Here is a 24,733-nt window from a genome sequence, read left to right on the forward strand (position 1 = left end):
ACAAATATTTCAGATAAATAGAGAGGATGCACATATAGAGAGGAATGGAAAAATTAAGAATAAAGAAATGGAATATGAAAAGTTTTTTAAAAAAAGATGAGGGGATTCAAGCTATTTGTTATGTCTAAGCTTAATCTTTGTGTATTTCAACGTTAGCTATAAAAACAAATCGCAAAGAGTTTTAGCAAACAGATCATTGTATAAAGTCTGGAGCCACTGATCCTACATGGGACCCGCCAGCACGAATCTTAAACAGCGCTTTTAAAATTTAAACCCTAATAATTAAATTAAATTAAAAGGCTGGAATCTTTCCAAAAATAGTCGGAGAATTAACGGCTCAGATTCAAGCTCAACAGTTACTGTATATAACAAGCTCTGAGTCAGCAGCCTCCCCTTTCATTCTAACAGCAGTCACAACAGTTATCTCTCATTTCATCAGAGAGAGAGAGAGAGCGAGCCATGTGTGGAATACTAGCTGTTTTTGGTTGCATTGATAACTCTCAGGCCAAGCGTTCCCGAATCATCGAACTTTCCAGAAGGTTTCTTCTTTTTATTGCTTTCCGATTTTCTACAGCATTCTTATTCTTCTGGGGTGTCAATGGTATGCATGTGTTTTGGATTTGCTATTCGTGAACTTGTTCGCTTTCTCGTGGTCTTCGATTTATTTTTGTCAATTTATAATCAGCGTTTTTTGTATGGATTTCTCTTTTGAATCTCTCAAATATATGACATTTGATTTCCTCGAGAAAATTTGGCATTTTTATGGTTCTTATGATATGTGGTTAACCCCTCGCTCTGCATCGCTTCAGCGCTTTAAAACACGAAGTGATGGCTATTAGTAATACTGCTAGAGTGGTTATTGAATTACATTAAATAACGGGTTGCTAGTAGATCAAATTCAGAATGACAGTGAAATATCTCTGGAAACTTGAATCCCCGTTCGATTCGCTGGTAAAACCTGGCTAAAAAATAGCTTTATCTCAAAGGAGAGTATGTCACTGTGAAATTGGTGGTATGTGTTGTTTAAGGCATGATATGCTGCTCTTAGGTGATGTCAAGATGATAATACCATCCTTTTCACACTAGACTCAGCTTTGTAGCACTTACATCTCAGTTAATCGATGGAGGAAAATCTAGTCTGCTTTGGGGCATATTATACCAAATGTCTTCCTTTTGTTTTCTAGTGTTGTTTCTCAAGAATTGAAAAACCAATCTACAATATAGTGATATAATTAACTAGTTAACTCTTCCTGTGTTTTCTGAAAATTTCCAATAATTGAGAAGTGTTTACTGGTCAATTAGTAAAGGGAGAACGGAATATTTTTTTCCTCTAAAGAACTTCTCTTTTTCCATACAGAATGACTTTCTATACAAGGCCTAAGTCTAATTTAGTGTCTGCGATTAAGCATCTTCTGGGAACTTCACACTTGAAAGAAGTAGAACTAGGAGGGGGCAGGTCTAGAAAGATAATTGCTTCAGTCATTTCTCATAAAAAACATTGCTTCAGTCATTATGTGCATTCATATAGAGTTGGTCAAGCTGCTAAGCTGAGCTAATAGTATGATAGCTGTGACTCTCGACAAAGTAGGTTGCCTCTTAGGGCTTTATCCTTTGGCTCCGTAAAGAATTTCTTTGGGAGGGCTCCAGAGTGGGTAGGATTGTTCTCATGGTAAGCTGTAACACCAACGAAACAAGCCTTTGTAGCTGTGGAAGTCCGAGGGGGTGGTGGTGGTGGTGGTGGTGTGAGAGTTAGAGTGGTGGAGGAGAGGGGAGGAGTGAAGAGAAGTTTATATTTTAAAGAATAGGGCCTTGAGAACTTTTAGTAGTGAGCATGCATTATTATTATTGTTATTGTTATTATTATTATTATTATTATTATTATTATTATATTATTATTATTATTATTATTATTGTAAGATGTAATTACTTAGCTAATGAGGTTTTTCCAACTATTTCCAAATTGTGAAATGTGTTGAAAGCATAGTTAAGTATATAAAAGCGTGTTCTTTCTAATATCCTTAGCTTTTAGAGCAGATAATCACAAAATTTATCATGATAATATAGCAGACAATTTTTCCTAGTTCAAATCTCATGCCACCCTTCATAAAAAATTTCCACGTGCTTGGCTGGCATGTTAGGGGACGTCTTGGCATAATTAAACAAATAGAATTGTCCCTTTCTAACAGCTTAAGCTTTTAGATGAGGCGGTCAACAATTCAACAATTTGCATTTGTTTGATAAGAAGATATTAAAAGAACCTTAAAAGGTGTCAGTATGTGAACAAACTCAAGGGGTAGACTAACTAGAAGTCAATTTAAATTTTCTGCTTGTCTGTGTTTTACTTCTTTTGCACTATAGAAATTGCATTTCCAGCATTCCGAAAGCTGCTTCCTTTGCATATAGACTTCACATTTCCAGCGTTTCTGATAAGCGTTCTTGCTTATTCCTGTCCTTCTACTTGGTTGATTCTCCTCTCACTTAGTTCACTATCTTCTTGCACGCATTTTCAAATTGTTTTATCAATTCTCTTGCTTTCTTTTCATCTGACCCCACAAAATACCTCCCAAAAGCCTTTCTGCTTTTCCGAGTCTGAAATTATCTGCTTATTACTGCCTTTCAAGTATTCTGATGCGTTGACTGTTTTTTTCCCTTGTAGTAATGCATGGTTCGCTGTCCAATCTCTATTTTGTTTTTTGTGAACCACTATTCTTTGTTGCTTCTGTTTCGTCATCCTCAGTTCCCCATCTTCTCAGTTTGATTTTCCTCATTTAAAAAGCGTGTGCCCCTTTTCTTGTGCTACCCTCTAAAAAATCAGTTGCTGTCATCTCGTTTGATCTGTCATGATCCCAGTTGATGCCACATGTTTAGTTCTTTACCTCTGGACAACTTTTACTTCCTGAGAACCACGATTTCTTTTCCTGAAGAAATTCTTAGAAATTGGTTATGTAAAGGAAATTCCCAGCAATCACCATTTGGCCTCTACCTGGCTTGCTTTTCAACTTACCGACACGTGTTCATCCCCTTTTAACAGATGCTGACCATTATCTTCTGCTTGTTGGGGCATACTTCTTACCCATGGTGTTAACCCTGATCTTTCGTATCACATTTTTCAACTCTTAATTCTCACATGTAAAGTGCCTATCTTTGCCTCTTTAGTTGATCTTGGGTTGGGCTGTTAATCCAAATTCTCTGGGCTTTGCTTTGAAGTATGATAAGCGGTAGCTTTACTACAGTACCATATTCTACATTGCTACAGACGTGAAATTATCCTGATTTGTCTTTGATGTGATGTCTGGCAAGTGTAGATTACGCCACAGAGGACCTGATTGGAGTGGATTGCATAGCCATGATGACTGTTATCTTGCTCATCAACGGTTGGCAATAGTAGACCCAACTTCTGGAGATCAGCCACTTTACAATGAGGACAAGACCATTGTTGTCGCGGTAGGGAAATATTTATTATATCATTTCTTAGATAGTTAACGGTACATGGACTTTGGACAATATTTGTGCGTTTTGATCTTCTATAGTACAAACTTTTCTCGTAGGATAAATTTCCTCTACTTTGAATGGATCTTAACAGGAAAATCGGAATAAACAATTTGTGATTTCGAAATTTTTAGTTCTTACATATTTGGAACATATGCGGTAAAGTAACTAGGCGATTGACTAGGTGAATACGGAGAATTTCCTCTACTGTTATCAATATTTACTCAGCTCATTTGAAAGATCTCTGGGTCGTCTAGCAGTACAGCTATTTAGGCAACTTAACCAAATCCCCTTCCCATGTGTTTCACTTTCTTGACTTATTTTATATTTTGACATTTTGCAATGCCGAAAATAAATTGTTTTTCCATTTTATGACCTTTAAAATGTTGAGGTGAAGGGCTAGGCGGTACTTTAATTGACTTATCAGCAACAATGTATTAGATACAGAGCACAAACTTGTTTGGGTGCCTAATTTGGTATTTTTTGAGAACGATGGAGTAAATGGAAATATGAATTAGCAAAATATTGAAATAGTAGATCTGAAAAATGAATGACTGAATTTAGAGGAGGACCTTTTCTTCTTTCCTTGCTGAAGTGGTTATAAGAGAATTATGTGAAGAACATGTAAGCTTTAGGGTAGTGTTACACCATAACAGTCATGCTTTCCCTCAACTATTAGTGTAGCTGATGAATGCTTTCAGAAATGTGGCTGTTTTTTTGCTGCGTATTTTATGTCTTTCATCATCTCAAAATTTATTGTGTTTTAACACTGCTTGGAAGGCCTAGAGTCTTCCGAAAATAGTAGGTTGAGAAAACATGAGTAAGCAAATTTCTTCCTGCTGGCAATTAATCGTTTTATATGAGGTGAAGCCACACAATCTAACATGGTCTTAGACATAAAAATATTATTTTTGACATAGAGCAGACAGAAATCTTGGGTCTAGTTGCTATCTCCCTTCCTAATAAGATGCCCTCTATCCTCATTGCTATATCCCAAAACAGATTCACACTAGAATGAATAAATCTCTCCTTGCAGCCACATTTATATTAATAAGTAGTGTAACACCAAAACATTTGTGCTTCTGCAAAGTCTGTTGAAGTGGACGATTAAGTAATAAATTGTGTGAGTTTGACTGAAGAGAAAGTAATAAATTGGGTGAGCTTCTCACATTTTTCAGGATAATGTCAATTCATCTGATTGAACTTTTTGAAGGACATCTCCTTTTCTAAAAGTTTTTGTTCACTTCCTGAAAATGGTTGCTTTCCCAAATTTATTCTCCTGTATTTTCCTTGTGCTTTTTTTTTTTACCAGGATGACTCTGGCCTTCCCTTTTGCAAATAGTGACTTCATTACCTTTTAACAAAAGACCAAATAGCCTTTGTATGCTTGAAATCGAAGCAGAATTTACGGCTCAATTTCTCTAGGAGATGTGTAGCAGTAACATAAAACGTGGTTAAAGCAACTTGTAAGCACTGCCACTGTCCAATTTGACATGACTCTATTACTATTTAGAGTGTCAAATAGTGTTTCTTTTGACTACCAATTTTTCAATTTCTTTTTTATACCTTTTTTCTTTGACTGTGACTTATAGTATATTTTATGTAGTTTCAGAATATATATTTTAGTTTTTAAAGAATTGATGTCTGAAAGTACAGCCAATTAGATGGTTTCACCCTCGTACTTTAAATCTTATAAGTTGTCTTAGGTTAAAGGAATAATATGCATGATTACATTGTTTGGATTGATATTCAGAAGATCAAATGTGCCGGACAAAAGCTTGCAGAAGATATAATTCTGTCATTTTGTTGTTTAGATAAACTACCCTTGTCAAATACCTAAAACTAATTCATACTTTTCAGGATCCTTCTTGATTGGACTACTCTGATCTTCTTCCATATATTGATATCCTATTCTTTTTGCTTTTAGGTTAACGGGGAGATATATAACCATAGAGACTTACGGGAAAAGCTGAAGTCCCACCAGTTTCGAACTGGCAGTGACTGTGAAGTTATTGCACATCTTGTAAGTACTTTCAGAATATATTTAGATAACTATACATGACTTCTCAGTTTCTGTGCGCAGAATGATTTCAAAATACCATGACTCAAATTTTTCATCAAAAGCGAAAAAGGTGGATTGTAGTAGGAGAATGAGATTTTTTGTCATAATTTCTTTCTTATGGTACTTGAACTCCGCAATCTACCTATCGCAGTATGAAGACTATGGAGAAGACTTCGTTCACATGTTGGATGGAATGTTCTCCTTTGTGCTTCTTGACACCCGTGATAAAAGTTTCATTGCTGCTCGGGATGCAATTGGCATTACACCCCTTTATATGGGATGGGGTCTTGATGGTATGTAATTGTTCCATTTCATAATTTTTGGTATATTGTCCTTTTAATAAATAGCCCGTGAGCTATATGAAGTTCCTTTGTTGTTTCCTTGTTTTTTATTTGACTGATGTATCTTTGTTGTTTTGCCTACTATTAGGGGTGTCAATGGTTCGGTTCGGCCGGTTATTTTATAAAATTTGTACCATACCAATTTTTAGGTTATTCTATTATGTATAACCAAAATTAGACTTTTTGAAACCGTCCCAATCATGTCGGTTTCTCTTCGGTATCGGTACGGTTCGGTTAATTTTCGGTATTTTTTAATATCATGTAAAATTCACCAGTAGAAGTAGAATTGCAATAACATACATTCTTTTATAGGACTTAGCAAAACTCTCTAGATATTTTTACTGTTTAAAGGGTGATGAATTAAAAAAAAAGAAAAGAAAGATGGCTAGAATATAGATCCATCAACTATTATACAACAGCGTAAAAGAAATCAAACAAAGACAAAGAAAATATTAATCACACGAGTTGAAAGATATACCAAGGTAGGACTCAAGAATAAAGTCTATAGAAGATTAAATATTCAAAAAGATAAATCTAAATTATATGAAAGGAAACATATTCAATTCATTGTAGTTTGCTACTCATAATCGCTAGAATACTTTGTGTCTTGCTAATAAAGATACTTGAAATAATTTAGTTTAAGTAGAAGTAGCATAATAGGTTTTATGAATTAGTATTTTGAGTTTAATTACTTGTTGGCTTGTAATAATTTTCATAATTCCAAGGCTCAAAGAAAATTTATTGCATTATTATTTTTAAACTTACTAAATAAATATATTTTCTACATGTAAAATTTATTCGGTATGGTTCTGTATTTTTTCGGTTTATTTTTATAAAATAAAAAACCTACCCTAATTATCGGTGCGGTTGTAGATTTATATAAAAACCTACGGTTTCTTAAAAAGAAAGCTAAAAATCGGTTCGGTGCGGTACGGTTCGGTCGGTTTAGTCGATTTTCGAATATCCATTGACACCCCTACCTACTATAATGCTGGTCTCATGCTGTTGTTACAAACAAATGATGTATAATAGTGAACAGTACATGTTTTCTTGCCGCTGTAGATCAACAATGTACCAAGAACATCTGTCTTAAGCTAGTTCAACCTAATCTTCAGTTATCTATCATTCCAGCGAATAACACATGTAGAGTTAACCGGACATTACCTAAGGCCAGCTATACAACATTGTGAGGTGTGACTAAGGAACTCTGAACACTGTTTGGAGAAATGGAAAGCAACATATCCGTGTTTGTTTTGAAGTACTATGAGGAGGCAGCAACCTTGCTGGATTTATCACTTGACAGTAAATGTCAATGGTTGAGGAACATTTTTAATGACCGGAGGAGAAACAGAGAAGAGAAGAAATAATTGATTTTAAAAAAGCAGAATAGAAAATTTTGTGAAGTCGTATGTTAATTTCAATGAAGAGGATCAACAGGTGCAATATTTGACTTGGCACCTAGCATGTAGAAGTTTCTGGTTGGGGTTGAGCATGGTAGGCACTGTTGCTTTTACAACTGTCATTAGAGTCGGAAACATATTGTATTCTTGAGGGAGCGTTGCTATGGATAAAAAAGGCCTATCTACTACTTGATATTTGGGCATTCAGAACTAGTTGTCTAGGAGGAAGAAAAGGATTTAAAATGGTGAGTATTGTAGGCTTTCTTTGCCGTCCAGGATGCCTGGGCTAGTTCCCTGAATTGGGATACTGGTGGAGGATTTCCTGAAATTGATCATGGCCCTGATATGTTAGGGGATAAGAACATTGAAGGATCGAAGGAAGGTGCCGGCGCTAAGTTTTGCTAGAAATGAACAGTTCCATTATGGCTTTTGTCAAAGATGGGAATGGAATTGGCCCCAACTTCTAGGCATCTCCATCCATCGTCAGGTGAACTAAAGTAAGGTTACACTGGTAGAATTTTTCATTATTTCATATTAAGTAAGGTGAAGCCGTCAACAATCATTGCGTGAGAAGGAACCAGGAACAAAATCTAGAAGATGTCTACTAAAGTGCTAATAGATAATCTGCAAAATTTAGCACGGTAAGGCTAGTGTAGATCTGGTTCAAATTTTAAATTGGTCCAAAATGCGTTAATAAATGTCGGGCCTCGTTTTGGTCCCCCGAAAGGTTGCTAAATAAAGACTTGACAAAGAAACAGGTGAAGGAGAAGCCCAAACATTTGAACAAACTACACCTAGCCTAAACAAAGTGATTGTTTGCGAGGAGGAAAAGCGAGCATGCGGAGAGAGCCTCAAACACAAAAAATGGCCTAGTCTTGTAATGAGTCTAGCCAAATCATGTAAGCTCCGACTTTCAAGAGAGATCAACAGAAAACTTCGTCAATCCGGATAAATCAAGAAAATTATGATAATGGAAAGGAGGCTGGACATTCTACTGCCGACGCAACCCCTGGTTTTGGAGTCAGTGAGACAAGTGGAACTAAAGAAGAATATGGATCAAAAGAGTTTATCCAGTTGACACCTGATAGACTCACTACATCAGTTTTCAGTTCAAGAACATTTCAATTCTTGCTGATAAAGATAGTTGCCGATAAAGATAGGCAAACTGTTACCTACCAATCAAAGGAGGTTGTTTCAATTGAGTTAGAGGTATCAAAGGAGGAGCCAGTATATATAGAGCAAGTTTTGATGAAGGGAGTTGCCTCTATTTGAGACCACCAGGTACTCAAGTGCTTCCCGTAGTTCCTAGGCATTTTATGATGGATATGATAGAGAAATGTCTTATTGACAAGAATATACTAGGGCTACAGGGATAATAGGGTTGGGAAGGTGAGGACTTCTTTGGTTGCTGTCAGGAACTTGGAAACAAAGGGAGAAAGGGGTTGGAATCAAAGGTTTTGATTTCGTTTTTGATTTATAAGGAAATAATGGGTAGTGGATGGAGTCGAGGATAGGAAAGAGGTTTACCAGTTGCACCATTGAATATGTAATTAGAGACACTATCCTCTTGTTAGGGAACACGACTATCACAAGCACGTAAGGGTGAGTGAAAGCTCCGACATGGACGTGGTTTATTCGGGTATGTTGGCACGAAGCTTTTGTGTCTAGGTTTGGTGTTGGGTTAAGTGCAACTCCTTAGGAAGGCAAATAAACTTGGGACAGATTTGATAGTTGTCGGAAGTTGCACAATGATGATATTTTCTTTATCCAAACGCTACGAATGATTGCACATATAGTAACTAGAGTTATTTCTCATTTGAGCTTTTATATGTAAGAATCAAATAAAATGATTGATGAAATGCATGAAAGCTCAAATGAGAAATAACTAGTTGTGAGAATGCACGGGGGAAAAATATATTATATTGATTAAAGTGTTGTACAACCCTATTTAGATACAGTAATTACATAATAATAGGTATCTACTTCCCGATGTGGGACACTAGACATGACTAACTACTTAACAATCCCCCTCAAGCCGGTGCATATAAATCATATGTATCGAGCTTGTTACAGATGTAACTAATACGAGAACCAGTAAGAGACTTAGTGAAAATATCTGCTAGCTAATCATTCGACTTTACAAACTTTGTAACAATATCTCTTGAGAGTATTTTTTCTCTAACAAAGTGACAGTCGATCTCAATGTGTTTAGTCCTTTCATAGAACACCGGATTTGACGCAATATGAAGAGCAGCTTGATTATCACACACCAGTTCCATCTTGCTGATTTCTCCGAACTTCAACTCCTTGAGCAACTGCTTGATCCAAACTAGAATCACACGTTGCCACAACCATGGCCCGATATTCGGCTTCGGCGCTAGATCGAGCAACTACATTCTGTTTCTTGCTCTTCCAAGAGACTAAATTACCTCCTACTAGAACACAATATCCAGACGTAGAACGTCAATCAGCAGGTAATCCTGCCCAATCAGCATCTGTGTACCCAACAATCTGCTCGTGGCCTCGATCCTCAAATCGTAACCCTTTGCCTGGAGCTGACTTTATATACCGAAGAATGCGAACAACTGCATCCCAGTGACTATCACAGGGAGAAACCATAAACTAACTTGCAACACTCACCGGAAAAGAAATATTAGGTCTAGTCACTGTGTGGTAATTTAATTTGCCAACCAACCTCCTCTATCTCGTAGGATCTCTAAGATGCTCCCCCTGTCCATGCAGAAGCTTAGCATTCGGATCCATAGAAGTGTCAACTGGTCTACAACCCATCATTCCAGTCTCCTCAAGAATGTCTAAGGCATATTTCCGCTGTGAAATAACAATACCTGAGCTAGACTGAGCGACCTCAATACCTAGAAAATACTTCAATCTGCCCAGATCCTTAGTCTGGAAGTGCTGAAAGAGATGCTGCTTCAGATTAGTAATACCATCATGATCATTGCCAATAATAATAATATCATCAACATACCACTCAACTTTGGCATTTCTATCTCAATTTGGCTGGAATATCCTGGACAATGCCCAATAACACTGCGTCTCTTCTCAGTAGCTGGAACAATGGAGGGGCAAATATTAAACAGAAGAAATGGTGGAAAGTAGTTCCTGCTTGTATCTGGTGGGTCATGTGGAAGGAAAAGAATGCAGAGTTTTTGAAGATAGGCCTAGCTCTTAGCCTCTTACCAGAAAATTAAGCTTAATTGTTTTTTGTTATTTCATTTTTGGTGCAAAGAGAGCTATAGGGAGGATGTACATTCTTTACTAGATTTGCTAGAAGAAATGTAATCGATTAGAATAGGCAAGGCAGTTGCAGATCTTTTGGGGTCTGATTGTGGCTTACACTATCTCCTGTAAATATTTTTAATCTTTTATATAATTTGTTACCATTCTAAAAAAAAACATAAACCACCAGATAAATATACAGATTAGGAGCAGAATGTCGATAAAGCACAGAGTGATCCGCTTCACTACGAGTCATGCCGAACTCCTGAATAATTATGCTGAACTTACCAAACCAAGCTCGAGGGAACTGTTTCAAACCATATAGTGACCTGCGCAATCGGCATACAAGACCACTAGACTTCCCTTAAGCAACAAAACCAGGTGATTGCTCCATATAAATTTCTTCCTCAAGATCACCGTGGAGGAAAGCATTCTTAGTGTCTAACTGATAAAGAGGTCATTGACGTACAACAACCATGAACAAGAAGAGACAACCGATGCTACTTTAGCCACGGGAGAGAGTGTCACTATAATCAAGCCCAAAAATCTGAGTGTATCCTTTTGCAACAAGACGAGCCTTAAGACGATCAACTTGGCCATCCGGGCTGACTTTGACTGCATAAACCCAACGATAACCAACAATAGACTTACTTGAAGGAAGAGGAACAAGCTTCCAAGTGCCACTCACATGTAAAGCAGACATCTCCTCAATCATAGTTTGTCGCCATCCTGGATGAGATAGTGCCTCACCTGTAGACTTTGGGATAGAAACAATTGACAAAGATGATATAAAAGCATAATGAGGTGATGACAGACGATGATAACTTAAATCGACATAATGAGGATTAAGATTAAGAGTGGATCATACACCTTTCCGAAGTGCAATCGGTGTACTAGGAAGAGACAAGTCCGCAGTAGGAGCAGGGTCAAGTGTAGGATGTGAATCAGTTGGGCCTGATGCTGGGTGCGGACGACGATGATATGTCAAGAGTGGTGTTCCGGTGGCGGGGAATCTAGGAGGAGCCACACTAGACTCCCCAACGGTTGGAATGGGTAAGACTTATGTGGCGGAAGGTGAAGGAGGAGCTATAGTAAGCTCTTTAAAGGTCGGTATAGGTAAGACCTCAGATATATCAAGGTGGTCAGAAGAGGTAAAGAAAGGTTTAGACTCAAAAAATGTGACGTCAGATGACATAAAGTAATTACGAAAATCAAGTGAGTAACAACGATATCCCTTTTGAACACGAGAATAACCAAGGAAGACATACTTGAGAGTACGAGGAGCTAACTTATCTTTCCTAGGGGCTAAATTATGAACGAAACAAGAGCTCCCCAAAACACGAGGAGGAACAGAGTATAAGGGTGACTGGGAAACAATACTGCATACGGAATCTGATTCTGGATGGGAGATGAAGGCATTCGATTAACCAAATAACAAGCTGTGAGAACTGTATCGCCTAAAAAACGCAACGGAACATGAGATTCAAAGAGAAGTGTGCGAGCAGTTTCAATGATGTGCCTATTCTTTCTCTCTGCAACCCCATTTTGCTGAGGGGTATAAGGACAAGAGGTCTGATGAATAATTCCTTGAGAAGTCATAAAGTGCTAAAATTGAGAGGATAAATATTCTAAGGCATTATCACTGCGAAAAGTGCGAATAGAAACACCAAATTGATTTTTAATTTCATCACAAAAATTCTGGAATATAGAAAACAACTCAGAACGATCTTTCATTAAGAAAATCCAAGTACATCTTGAATGATCATCAATGAAACTATCAAACTAACGAAATCCCAAGGTTGAGTTGACTCTACTATGACCCTATATATCAGAATGAACTAAAGAAAAAACAGACTATGCATGACTCTCAATACTACGAGGAAAGGAGGCTCAGGTATGTTTCCCGAGCTGACATGACTCACACTCTAATGTAGATAAACTAGGCACTATCTTCTGAAGCTTGGATGTCCTAAACATCTGTGAATTAGGTCCGGAGGATCTGTAACTAGACATGCCTTGGAGGAATTGAGTGGGTTAAGGTAGTAAAGGCCTTCTAATTCAAGTCCTGTTCCAATCGTCTGTCCGTACTGCGGTCCTGCATAATAAAAGAATCATTAATAAAATATATACCACAATGGAGGGCACAAGTCAAACGACTAACAGATGCAAGATTAAAAGGACAACCAGGGACATAAAGAACGGAATCTAGAGTGACAGAGGGTAGGGGATTCGCTTGTCCAACTCCTTTTGCTTTAGTTTGAGACCCGTTGGCTAAAGTAACAGTGGAAAGAGACTGTGAATACGCAATATTTGACAAAAGTGATTTATTACCAGAGATATGATCAGAAGCGGTTGAGTCCACAACCCATTGTCCAAGAGTACTAGACTGGGAAACACAAGCAAAAGAATTACCAGCAACAAAAGCATCAGTCTGAGCAACAGAGGCTACTTGTGGAGATGTCTGCTTACTTGCTCGATACTGAAGGAACTTATTATACTCCCCTTCCGATAAAGAAAATACCCGGTTACCTATAGTCTCGGTCTGAGCAACATAAGCATTTTTGGGTGGACGACCATGTAAAGAATAGCACACGTCACGAGTGTGTCCAAGTTTATGACAATAAGAGCACTTGGGTCTAGATCTTCCAAAACGACCTCCTCCTCGTCTATTCTCCATAGTTTGAGATGCCCGATTGTTCACTTACTGGGATACGAGAACAGATGAGTCAGGTCTCTGTGATGAGCTCACTGGGTGACTTGGTGCTGCAGCAAGGCGAAGTAATCGAGAGAATAATTCATCAACTGTGGGGACAGTCGGACTAGCCAAAATCTGGTCACGTACTGAATCAAGGTCATTAGGGAGTCCATCAAGTGTAAGAACTAGAAACATCTTCTGTCGTTGCTCTTGTTGCTTTTTAATACTAGCAGAAACTGGCATCAACGTCTCAAATTCTTCCATGATTGCCTGTACTTGTCCCCTAGTAAGTAGACATATCCAATTCCTGTTTCTTCAAGCTTGTCATTCGCGATATTACATCATAGAAACGAGATATGTCATTAGTGTATAAAGTACGAGCCTTTTCCCAAACTAAATAACATGTCTGGAATGGACGGAACAAGGGCATCAACTTGGAATCAATAGATTGCCACAGGATACTACATAACTGAGCATCGACCTTCTTCAAAAGTGTTTTGGCCTTTTCATCACCTTCGCTAGCCTTTTTTGTTAAATGATCTTGAACTCCTTGACCTTTACAACACAACTCGACAGACGAAGCCCAAGCTAAGTAGTTTGAACTTCTCATTAAAGGTTCTGAGGTAATCATAATAGCAGAACTTCCAGAACTCGTGTTTTTAGACCCAAATACATCCACTCCCAAAGACATTATTGGATTGAAAAGAGATCTAGCAAATTAGCACCAAATAAAACAAAGAATCAACTGTGGTTGCCCAAAAACTGCCGGAAAACTACTGTAGTTGCCGGAAAATTTTCAAAGTGCTCGGAATCAAAAAATAAAAATATGGGCAGGCTCGGAATGGTAGAGCGATCAGACTAACCTAAAGGAGTTTTTCTGAAAAAATTGACGGAACGGGCTCCATGCGCTGGTGCGTGGAGTAGACCTCGCCGGAGAAGACTGTCTCCGATCGGCGCGTGGCGGTGCGTGAGGCGGCTTATGACGGAGGTGTTCGCTGGGGTTTGGTCGCCGGAAGTTGGGGGACCTTGTGGTGGTGTTGGTTTTTGCACAACACCGATGGAATTGGTTTTGACGAAAAATAGCCCTAAAAGGTCACCGGAATTGAAGCACGGCGACGGCTGGTTTTTTTTTTCCCCGGATGTTTTCTCACTGCCGCTCTGATACCATGTGAGAATGCACGGGAGAAAAATATATTATATTGATTAAAGTGTTGTACAACCCTATTTATATACAGTAATTACATAATAATAGGTATCTACTTCCCGATGTGGGACACTAAACATGACTAACTACTTAACACTAGTAACCTCATGGTTCTCATCCTACTTCATTGACCACTTGGCCACATCCTTGGGTGCCTGCACTGTAGTTGTAGCTGTAATGAAGATAGTTTTTTTTCTTTTCTGGATACTCTTATATTGTGACAATTTTTCTCTATTTGCTGTTAATGGATGAGGTTATGTGACTCTCCGGTGGTGAGAATGTTAATGAACATCAAGCTCACATGTCATTTCATTTTCTGATTGATCTTGCTCTTCACTCTTTACGAGTTTAATGTGTTAGTCCTTCCAAGTTCTGTCCATCTATCTTTCTGGTGTGCTTAACCCATGTATATTGGACCACACTTTGTATTCATGCTGATTGCAACAAAGCCTGACTGATCCTGAACTCCTCCTTTATGCCTTAGGTAGAAATTTTGTGTGTTTAGTGTTACATGTTTCGCTTCAAAGGAAAAAGGGAGAAACTTAAGGTAGAATCCTGCTCCTTGACCTTTGGATCCTTGCACATTGAAGTGGACAGACATGTTTGCTTTGCTTTGATGAGTTGTTTTAGTAGTCGGTCTAAACAACTGCTGATGTATTCTGCTTTATTGTAAGTGTCTATAATTTTTATCTTTCCACAATTTGCTTTCAGCTCTTTCTGCATGTAGAGAAAATAACAGAAGCTTCTATTTGATCATGTAATATTGACTGCGCAAGTTCAGTTTTAAACAACTTTGGCTATGCATATGCAAGCAATGACCTGAAATAAATATTATTTTTTATGCAGGGTCTGTATGGTTTTCTTCAGAGATGAAAGCCTTAAGTGATGACTGTGAACGATTTGTTAGTTTCCTTCCCGGTCACATTTATTCAAGCAAAAATGGTATGCCCATACGAAGCTCATTTCTGAGCTTGTGCTTCATTTATGTTGATAGTTGATCATGTTTCCTATACGATCAGCGTACTTTTGCTATTTATTTCAGATTTACTTTAGGACCCTGTCGGAAACAGTCTTGAAACCCTTATTGATGGTGTAATTGTTATCTCTTGATCAACCAAAGGAGTAATTACATGTAATTATTACAAATTTGCAATAAAATAACTTTTAGGATAACCAGTGGAGCTTAATGAATCTTTTAGGATATTTGGGATGCTAGAGTGATGTACTTTTGATAATGTCGGTTAATATAAAATCCTCTGACTTTGTACTGATGTACTGGCTGAGCAGATTTTATATTACTTTCTAGTCCCTCTGCAAATAAAAAAATTGTGAGACTGCAATATAACACCATTTTTTAATGCATTTACAATGTTTAAACTTGATGTAGCAGTGAAGAACATGTCGACCTTAAACAGAGGTTCTATTTGTCCTAGATAAAGGAACATCAGCGTAATGAAACATTACAGGAGAGAAGCTCTATTGAGTTTTTGTTAATCTAGAGGGAGCCCGTAAATAGAACACCAATTCATCTGTTATATGACTTCTTTTTCATTTTGGAACGTTTTAAAAGTTTGACAACATTTTTTGATCTCCGTACACTAAACTTTTTGATGTATTAAACTAACTATTTCCACTACTTTAATATTTTCTTCCTTAAACAACTCATGTTAGCATCTTAAACTGTGTGTGTTCAATACCCTCATAAAAAATTAAACGAGTATTTTTTTATATTTGCTTATGCCCTTGGAGATTGGGATGGGGAAGTTCATCATTTGAGGTGAAAGGTAAATTCTTTTGGATGGACAAAAAGTGAACCTCGTCTTTGGCATGGAGGGACTATTTAAATCGTCATCATTACCAAAGTCATCCTTTCAAATGTTTACTTTCAAGAACTATTCATGCTATTTCTCAAGTATATTATGGGTGCAGGAGGACTCAGAAGATGGTACAACCCACCATGGTACTCAGAAACCATTCCTTCTACTCCATATGATCACCTTGTCTTACGGAAAGCTTTTGAGAAGGTCATTCTATTTTGGATGTCGCTTGTTTCTGAGTTGTACATAATATTTAGGTGCCACTTTGTTATATTTTGAACTTCATCAAAAGCCTTTGGTTTTTTGAGGACACATATCCCCTTGACTGACTGGGCGCTGAATTTCCTTGATGTATTGTGCTTATTTTGATTGTCCTCTTCTTTGTAATACTCTTGCCTATAAATAAACCTTCTTTATCAAAAGAAAATGATAAAATGTTAATAACACTTTGTGATATATGTTGAAGGGGAGTCTTGGCATAACTGGTAAAGTTGCTGCCATGTGACCAGGAGGTCACGGGTTCAAGCCGTGGAAACAGCCTCTTGCAGAAATGTAGGGTAAGGCTGCATACAATCGACCCTTGTGGTCCGACCCTTCCCCGGACCCCGCGCATAACGGGAGCTTAGTGCACCGGGCTGTCCTTTTTTTTTGCATAGACTTTACATGATATTTTATTTCAATCTTTATCAATTCTTTTTTACCTTCACATGCAAATTATACTACCGTATGTGAAATATGCAATAGTTTTTCCCGCAATTTTCATCTTTCATGTACCTCTCTCTACTATCCTTGTATTACTACTGATTTGGTGCATTAGATGTTAATTTTATTCCCAACCTTTACTTTATGCAGGCTGTAGTCAAGCGACTTATGACGGATGTACCATTTGGTGTGCTTCTCTCAGGTGGACTAGATTCTTCACTTGTTGCTGCAGTGGCCAACCGTTATTTGGCTGATACTGAAGCTGCGCGACAATGGGGATCACAGTTGCATACCTTTTGCGTAGGCTTGAAGGTGGTGATGCTCCCTTTTGTAAACTTGCTCTGATTAGGGAATTGCTAGCTGTATCATCCCAATTCACATGGAAGTTCTAGACCATTATTGCTGTTTCTTTTCCATATATAGGGATTTTCTGAAAATAGTAAAAAGGAAATGGAATTTCTCATTATTAAAGATACCAAATGCCTTTTTGGGAAATGATCTTACAGTTGAATCTGAAATTTCCTTTTGACATTGTGATTAATTCTGATATGAATTTGGTCCATCCTGGCTTTCCTTCTCTTGATTGTAGATTTTTTTTCTCTTTTTGCAATTATATGCCTTTGTATTTCATATCTCTTATTATGCTATTATTTTATTATGCATTTTTATGGTACTAATATATCGGCTCCTGTTGCTTTTTTTGAGCCGAGGGTCTCCTGGAAACAGCCTCTCTACCCTTCGGGGTAGGGTAAGGTCTGCGTACATATTACCCTCCCCAGACCCCACTTGTAGGATTATACTGGGTCGTTGTTGTTGTTGTTGTTGTTGTTGTTGTTGTTGTTGTTGTTGTTGTTGTTGTTGTTGTTGTCTTTTGGTCTTACTCTCCGAGACATGCAATGTAACTCCAGTTGCAAGGTTTGTTAATATTTTGTTTATTTCTGCTATCACGTCCTCCTGAAAAAGTGCTACTATCTTGTATTCATGCGGGAGTTTGAAATTTGCAAGTGTATAACTTTACAAAATGATTCGAACTGATCACAGTTCATTGCTAATAAACTTTTATAAAAAGCAGGTATTGTTGTGATATAATGTGACACTTAAATAAATTTAAACCTACATCCTTTCGAAATCTGTAATAGCTCCACTAATATTTCTTGTGCTAAACTATTCCAACACCTCTTATCGATGCCAAATTTGGCAGACCTTAGTGCAATTGAAAGTGTTTAGTGTTCTTTATGCAGTAGGTATGTTATTGTCCAAAATGACAGAAATAAAGTTAGAGATTTGTTGAAAAGCCACTTGGTGTGATTGAGCAGTTCGGAGATGAGTGATTTATCCATCTTTTTATACTTTTAGTGTTTTGTTTTCTTTTATATTGTTTTCTCTTTTGCTTTTGTCATTGTAATTAAGGTTGTCTTTTGTTTGACTTTAGGGTTCTCCTGATCTGAAAGCTGCCAGAGAGGTGGCAGACTACCTTGGAACTCGTCACCATGAGTTTCACTTTACTGTGCAGGTAACTTTCTTCATAAAGACATCCTATGCTGATTTTCCTTATAGGAGTATAACTGCTTAAGTCAAATTGGCTATCTACTTCTTTCTATTGCTACATCAGGAAGGAATTGATGCACTAGATGAAGTCATTTATCATGTTGAAACATATGATGTGACCACTATCAGAGCCAGTACACCAATGTTTCTCATGTCTCGGAAGATAAAGTCCTTGGGTGTGAAAATGGTTCTATCTGGTGAAGGTTCTGATGAAATTTTTGGCGGTTATTTATATTTCCACAAGGCACCCAACAAAGAGGAGTTTCACCAAGAAACTTGTAGAAAGGTGGATCTCATTGTCATTTCTTCAGTCATTCAGGATTATTGGAAGTAACTGTATTTTTACTAGAATACTTCTTTGAACTATTTCTTGCTCTGATGGACGCTTTGATGTTAATCCAGATTAAAGCACTTCATCTTTATGATTGCTTGAGGGCCAACAAATCCACTTCAGCTTGGGGTGTTGAAGCTCGTGTACCTTTCTTGGATAAAGAATTTGTCAATGTTGCGATGAACATGGATCCAGAGTCGAAATGTAACCTCCGAGGGTGATTCCCCCCCCCCCCCCCCACACGCACACACCAAAAAAAAAAAGAATTGAAAAGAGAGATTCTTTTTTTCCTTCAAGGAAGAAGGGGGTAAAATGACATTTTACACAAAAATGACACAAGTTATGCAGAAAAAATAGTCCTCAATGTCATGGGAGACCAGGGTTCAAATCTGAGGTTAAAAAAAATACTAGGTGAACTCTTCTAATCCGTTTAAGCCTTGGTAGATAGAGTTAACTAGTATATGAGCTAGTTAGAGCTAGCAGGTACCTGGTAGATTAGTGCAGGTGCACACGAGCTGACTCAAAACCACCATTATTAAAAAATAAGAAAGTTTTCAATGTTGTTCCACCGTGAATTCATGATGTGCCGACTTTCCTGTGTTTATCTCTGGATAGATGAAGAGTGTTTTTGGATCTTGATTAATTCTGTTTGGCCCCTTTGAGGTTCTGCAAGCTATTTCTAGACTCAAACTTGCTGCGATCTATGTTAGGTCTAGAGAATATCTGCCAAATAAAACAATGGAAGGTACACTCAAGTATTTTATCTCCATATTACAAGTCAGTGTTAGTTGAATGGGTCTGATATATGGGACAGAAAATGGCTTCATACCCATAACCTCATTAAAATGTTGCTGATGTGCTGATCTCATCTGTACATCTAGTATAATCCTAATTACAAATTAATGCATCTCTTTGCGGTGACTATAGTATGCTGAAGAACTTTTCTTGAAACATTGCAGATCAGACCTGATCTCGGAAGAATAGAAAAGTGGGTTCTACGCAATGCTTTTGACGATGATCAGAATCCTTATCTGCCAAAGGTTTGTTTGTTTTCTTGTATCAGGTCCAAAATCAAAATCTTTGTTTATTCATTTGCATAAACAGGCAGTAGACTCCCAATACATTGTGTACACTTATGCACAAATGTATGAGATGTGTATTATATGTGTCACATATAAGGGTATTTCCACATGGTGTTTATTGATCTAGAGAAAGCGTACGACAGGGTTCCTAGGGAGGTCCTATGGAGATGCCTAGAGGTTAAAGGGGTCCCGGTTGACTGCATTAGGGTGATTAAAGACATGTATGATGGAGCTAAGACTCGAATTAGGACAGTAGGAGGCAACTCCGACCATTTTCCGGTTGTTACGGGGTTGCATCAAGGGTCTGCGTTCAACCCTTTCCTATTTGCCTTGGTGATGGATGCTATAACCGCATCATATTCAAGGGGAGGTGCCATGGTGCATGTTATTTGCTGATGACATAGTCCTAATTGACGAGACACGACGCGGCGTCAACGAGAGGCTAGAGGTTTGGAGACATGCCCTTGAGTCTAAAGGTTTCAGGCTGAGCAGGACGAAGACGGAATATCTCGAGTGCAACTTTGGGGCCGAGCCGATGGAAGCATGAGTGGAAGTGAGGCTCGACTCACAAGTCATCCCTAAGAGGGGTAGTTTCAAGTACCTTGGGTCAGTTATTCAGGGGACCGGGGAGATCGACGAGGATGTCACACATCGTATATGGGTAGGGTGGATGAAGTGGAGGTTAGCAACGGGAGTCTTGTGTGACAAGAAAGTGTCACCGTTACTAAAAGGTAAGTTTTACAGAGCAGTGGTTAGGCCTGCTATGTTGCATGGGACCGAGTGTTGGCCGGTTAAAAATTCACACATCTAGAAGATGAAAGTAGCAGAGATGAGGATGCTGAGGTGGATGTGCGGGCATACAAGGATGAACAAGATTAGGAATGAAGTTATTCGAGATAAGGTGGGCGTGGCCCCCATGGAGGACAAGATGCGGGAAGCAAGATTCAGATGGTTCGGACACATTCAGAGGAGGAGCACTGATGCGCCAGTGAGGAGGTGTGAGCGACTGGCTGTGGTGGGCATGAGGAGAGGTAAAGGGAGACCTAAGAAGTATTGGGGGAGGTGATTAGGCAGGACCTAGCACGACTTAGGATTTCTGAGGACATGGCCTTTGACAGGGAATTGTGGAGGTCGAGCATTAAGGTTGTAGATTAGGGGGAAGTCTGTGAGTATTACTACAGCGCACTGGAGTAACACTAGCCATTTAGGAGTTAGTCTTAGGATGCCACTGATCGGTAACGGATGCAGGGCTGTGTAGGTTGGATATTAGTATACCTCACACCCTTTTCTCCATCCTTTTCGTATTTCCTATATTTCTTATATTGTTGTTATTCTGGTATTTTATATTATGTATTTTATGTTATTTATTATGACTCTATTGATAGTACTAATATATTGTCTCTTGTTGCTCTCTTGAGCCGAGGGTCTCCTGGAAACAGCCTCTCTGCCCCTCGGGGTAGGGGTAAGGTCTGCGTACATACTACCCTCCCCAGACCCCATTGGTGGGATTATACTGGGATGTTGTTGTTGTTGTTGTTGTTGTTGTACATATAAGGGTATTATATGTACACACTCCTCCCACCTTTCACTTATATATTCACGTAAAACACATGCATGTGTAAAACCTATATATGTGTGTGTGATATATATAATAAAATGATGTTTGAAAAGACATTATGATCAAGTAGTTGATCTTCATCTGCTTTCCGTTTTTAGCATATCTTGTATAGGCAGAAGGAACAGTTCAGTGATGGAGTTGGCTACAGTTGGATTGATGGTTTGAAGGATCACGCAAGCAGACTGGTGAGCTTTTTAGTTGTTTTCTCTTCCCTCCTCTTCCATTCTTTATCCCTTCCTTTGTGGTTTTGTTGAACACATCTCGTATATTTGGTCCAGGTTTCTGATTCTATGTTAGCGAATGCAAGTTTCGTTTACCCGCATAACACACCCACGACAAAGGAAGGATACTACTATAGAACTATTTTTGAGCGATATTTCCCCAAGGTGGGTCTTAGATAGTCTTCTTTTCCTTGTTATTCATGTTCAATTTTTGATATTTTGTCCCAAACAATGTTTTCTTTTTCTTCCTTCTGTTAACAAGGTCGCTTCTATCTTCATATTTGTTGATAAAGGTAATCACATTGATAACTATTATTTGGAGCAGAATGCTGCGAGGGAAACAGTTCCAGGTGGTCCAAGTGTGGCATGCAGCACTGCAAAAGCAGTAGAATGGGACGCAGCTTGGTCCAAGAATCTAGATCCATCTGGACGAGCTGCACTCGGTGTTCATGCAGCTGCTTATGAGGATGCATCAGAGGTTAAAACCACAGTCGCAACAGATACCCCTCAGAAACTTGAAGTTGATAAAGCTGCAGTAGCTGTTTGATTGTATCCTCATTCGCGCTGGGAAGTTCATCCTGGTCTAACATATTGAAAACATGACTTGTTCTTACTGTCAATTTATTTAACTTCTTTCACGAGTTTGAATTCTTCGGTGTTATTCCCTGTGTGTTTCTCTTTTTCTTTTTTTGGGTTGTAGATACCCTGTTTCTCAGTTACCCGAGTTTATTCTACTAGAAGAAATATGCATGAATTGTGACAAATATATGCATGACTTGGAACCTGAGTGTGAATGACTGATTTCCTGAATCAGGAACGGAGCATTTTGAGGCTGGGGTGGGGTTAAATACACCGTCAGTTCATGAAAATTTCATATCGGTTGACCTTAAAACATAAACATAAATAATGCACGTCTTTTATCCTAACATATTTGGCCACACATCATGCATTCAAGGTTGTAAATAAGTGTAGTTGTAGCTATGAGTGCTCCAAAAAGATTAGCCGATCATGCTCAAATAAAGGAAGAGAATTGTGGTGCTTACTACTTAGCAACCAACTTAAATACTCTGACTATAATGAATCGTCTTAATGCAAACTTGAATAGAGCACAATGAATTAGTGATCCGACTAATGCTGCTTGGTGGGCCGGGCCTGAACCGGACCGGACCGGGCCCGCGGTCCTAACGGGCCTGGTGGGCCGGTCTTGGTGGGCCTCCTGAGCCCGTCACGGGCTGGTCTCCATGGGTGAGCCCACGAGCCCGGGACCGGCAGGCGGGCCTGGGCCGGTCCTGGCGGGCCTGGCGGGCCCAACGGCTATTTTTCAAAAAAAAAAAAAAAAAAAATCTGCAACGGCCATATTTAAAATCTAGCCGTTTGGGCTGAAAATATGACCGTTTTTTAAGTTAAAAAAATGGCCATTTGGCCCCCAAACTTTATTTTAACCCCAAACTTTATATAATTACACTTTTCCCCATTTCTCAACTATAAATACCCCCTCATTCTTTCATTTTTATTCACCAATTCATCAATATCTCTCAATATCTCTCAATCTCTCTCAATCTCTCTACTACAATTACTTAATTTATTGTTGAAATTTCGTGAAAAATTGTGAAGTTGTTGAATTGAAGTTTTCAAGTGTTCAACGATTTTCAATTTTCAAGAAGTTATTCGGCAATCCAGTAAACTCGTTTCAACTCTTACGTTTTTAGAATATATTTTTGCATAATTGTCGGTGATGGTATGCGAATATTAAACATAGAAATTGAAAAGGTTAGAATGGCTCTTAATTGGCTTTTTTATTCAAACCGTAGAAGTAGACTTAGAGAGTATTTTAAAAAATGTGATGAATATGGCCTTAGAGAAAGAAAGGTTCCTAAACCTTGCCCGACTAGATGGAATTGTATGTACGAAAGTTTAGTAGTAGCATATGAATATAGAAACTCAATTAATGCAACGTTTAATTCTCGGGTAGGTGGTGAAGATGATGATGAAATGCTTACCACTCAAGATTGGACTAATGTTAAAATTCTTTTAGATTTTTTAGAACATTTTCAAATTGCAACAAATGCATTTTCTGGGCAATATTATCCTACTATTTCAAACTGTTTAGTTTATATTGCAGCACTATCTGATTTGTTTGTTGAATTTAGTGAGGGTGGAGATATTTATGAACTTGCTATAAATGAAATGAAACAAAAGTTTAAAAAATATTTTTTTCCTATCCCTCCTATTTATGGTCTTGCTGCAATGCTAAATCCTACAATGAAATTGGGAGGTCCTCATTTTTGGTATTCAAATATTTATAAGGCTTTAGATCTTTCAAATGAGGAAATTGCGACACTTGCAGATGCAAAAGCTTCAATTAAGATTAACGCTCAAACAGTTTATAATGCTTATCAACTTGCCTTAGAGCATGCTAGGCCAACTATTCCAACCCCTACTTCGTCTAGCTCACAATCCTCTAAAAGAGTTGCGGGCTTAAAAGCTCTTAAATCTTGGACGGAGTTCAGGGGGTCTCAAGGTGAAAATTATGATGAAACTTCACATCTAAATGAGCTTCAAGTTTATTTGTCTCAGGGACTTGAAAAGGAGAATCCAGACGGCTCTTTTGATCTTTTGGAATGGTGGAAGGCAAGGGAAAAACATTTTCCTGTTCTTGCAAGGATGGCTCGGGATATTTTATCAATTCAAGCTTCAACTGTTGCATCAGAGAGCGCTTTCAGTCAAGCAAGACTGCAAATAGGTGATCATAGAGCGTCTATGAGGGATAGCTTGGAAAAATCAGTATTGTTTAGAGATTGGATCCGCTCGGAAAGAAGAAACTTTGGAATTGCAGAAGCACAACCGGCGATAGATGAAGCTTATGAAGAAATGATAGCGGAACTTGCGGAGGATTCGGCTTCGCCCGGAAGTGGTGATGAACAAGCTTCTTTTCCACCACCACCAACGCAACCTCCTCCGAACCTTGAAGGATTTATGAGAT

General features: G+C 38.4%; 1 protein-coding gene across 1 annotated transcript; it reads left to right on the forward strand.

Moving 5' to 3' along the window:
- Positions 1–328: 328 nt before the first annotated feature.
- Positions 329–22,514, forward strand: LOC107792671 (asparagine synthetase [glutamine-hydrolyzing] 2). Its single transcript, XM_075225077.1, is given in 14 exon segments — positions 329–539; positions 3,306–3,444; positions 5,417–5,512; positions 5,703–5,844; positions 15,278–15,373; positions 16,361–16,455; positions 17,101–17,262; positions 18,383–18,463; positions 18,563–18,784; positions 18,901–19,033; positions 19,757–19,869; positions 21,628–21,714; positions 21,808–21,915; positions 22,076–22,514. Coding segments are annotated over 14 exon segments (1,776 nt in total). The 5' UTR covers positions 329–459; the 3' UTR covers positions 22,298–22,514.
- The last annotated feature ends 2,219 nt before the right edge of the window (positions 22,515–24,733 follow it).

Source organism: Nicotiana tabacum, chromosome 11 (assembly GCF_000715075.1).
Source record: "Nicotiana tabacum cultivar K326 chromosome 11, ASM71507v2, whole genome shotgun sequence".
In the NCBI taxonomy this organism is placed as follows: domain Eukaryota; kingdom Viridiplantae; phylum Streptophyta; class Magnoliopsida; order Solanales; family Solanaceae; genus Nicotiana; species Nicotiana tabacum.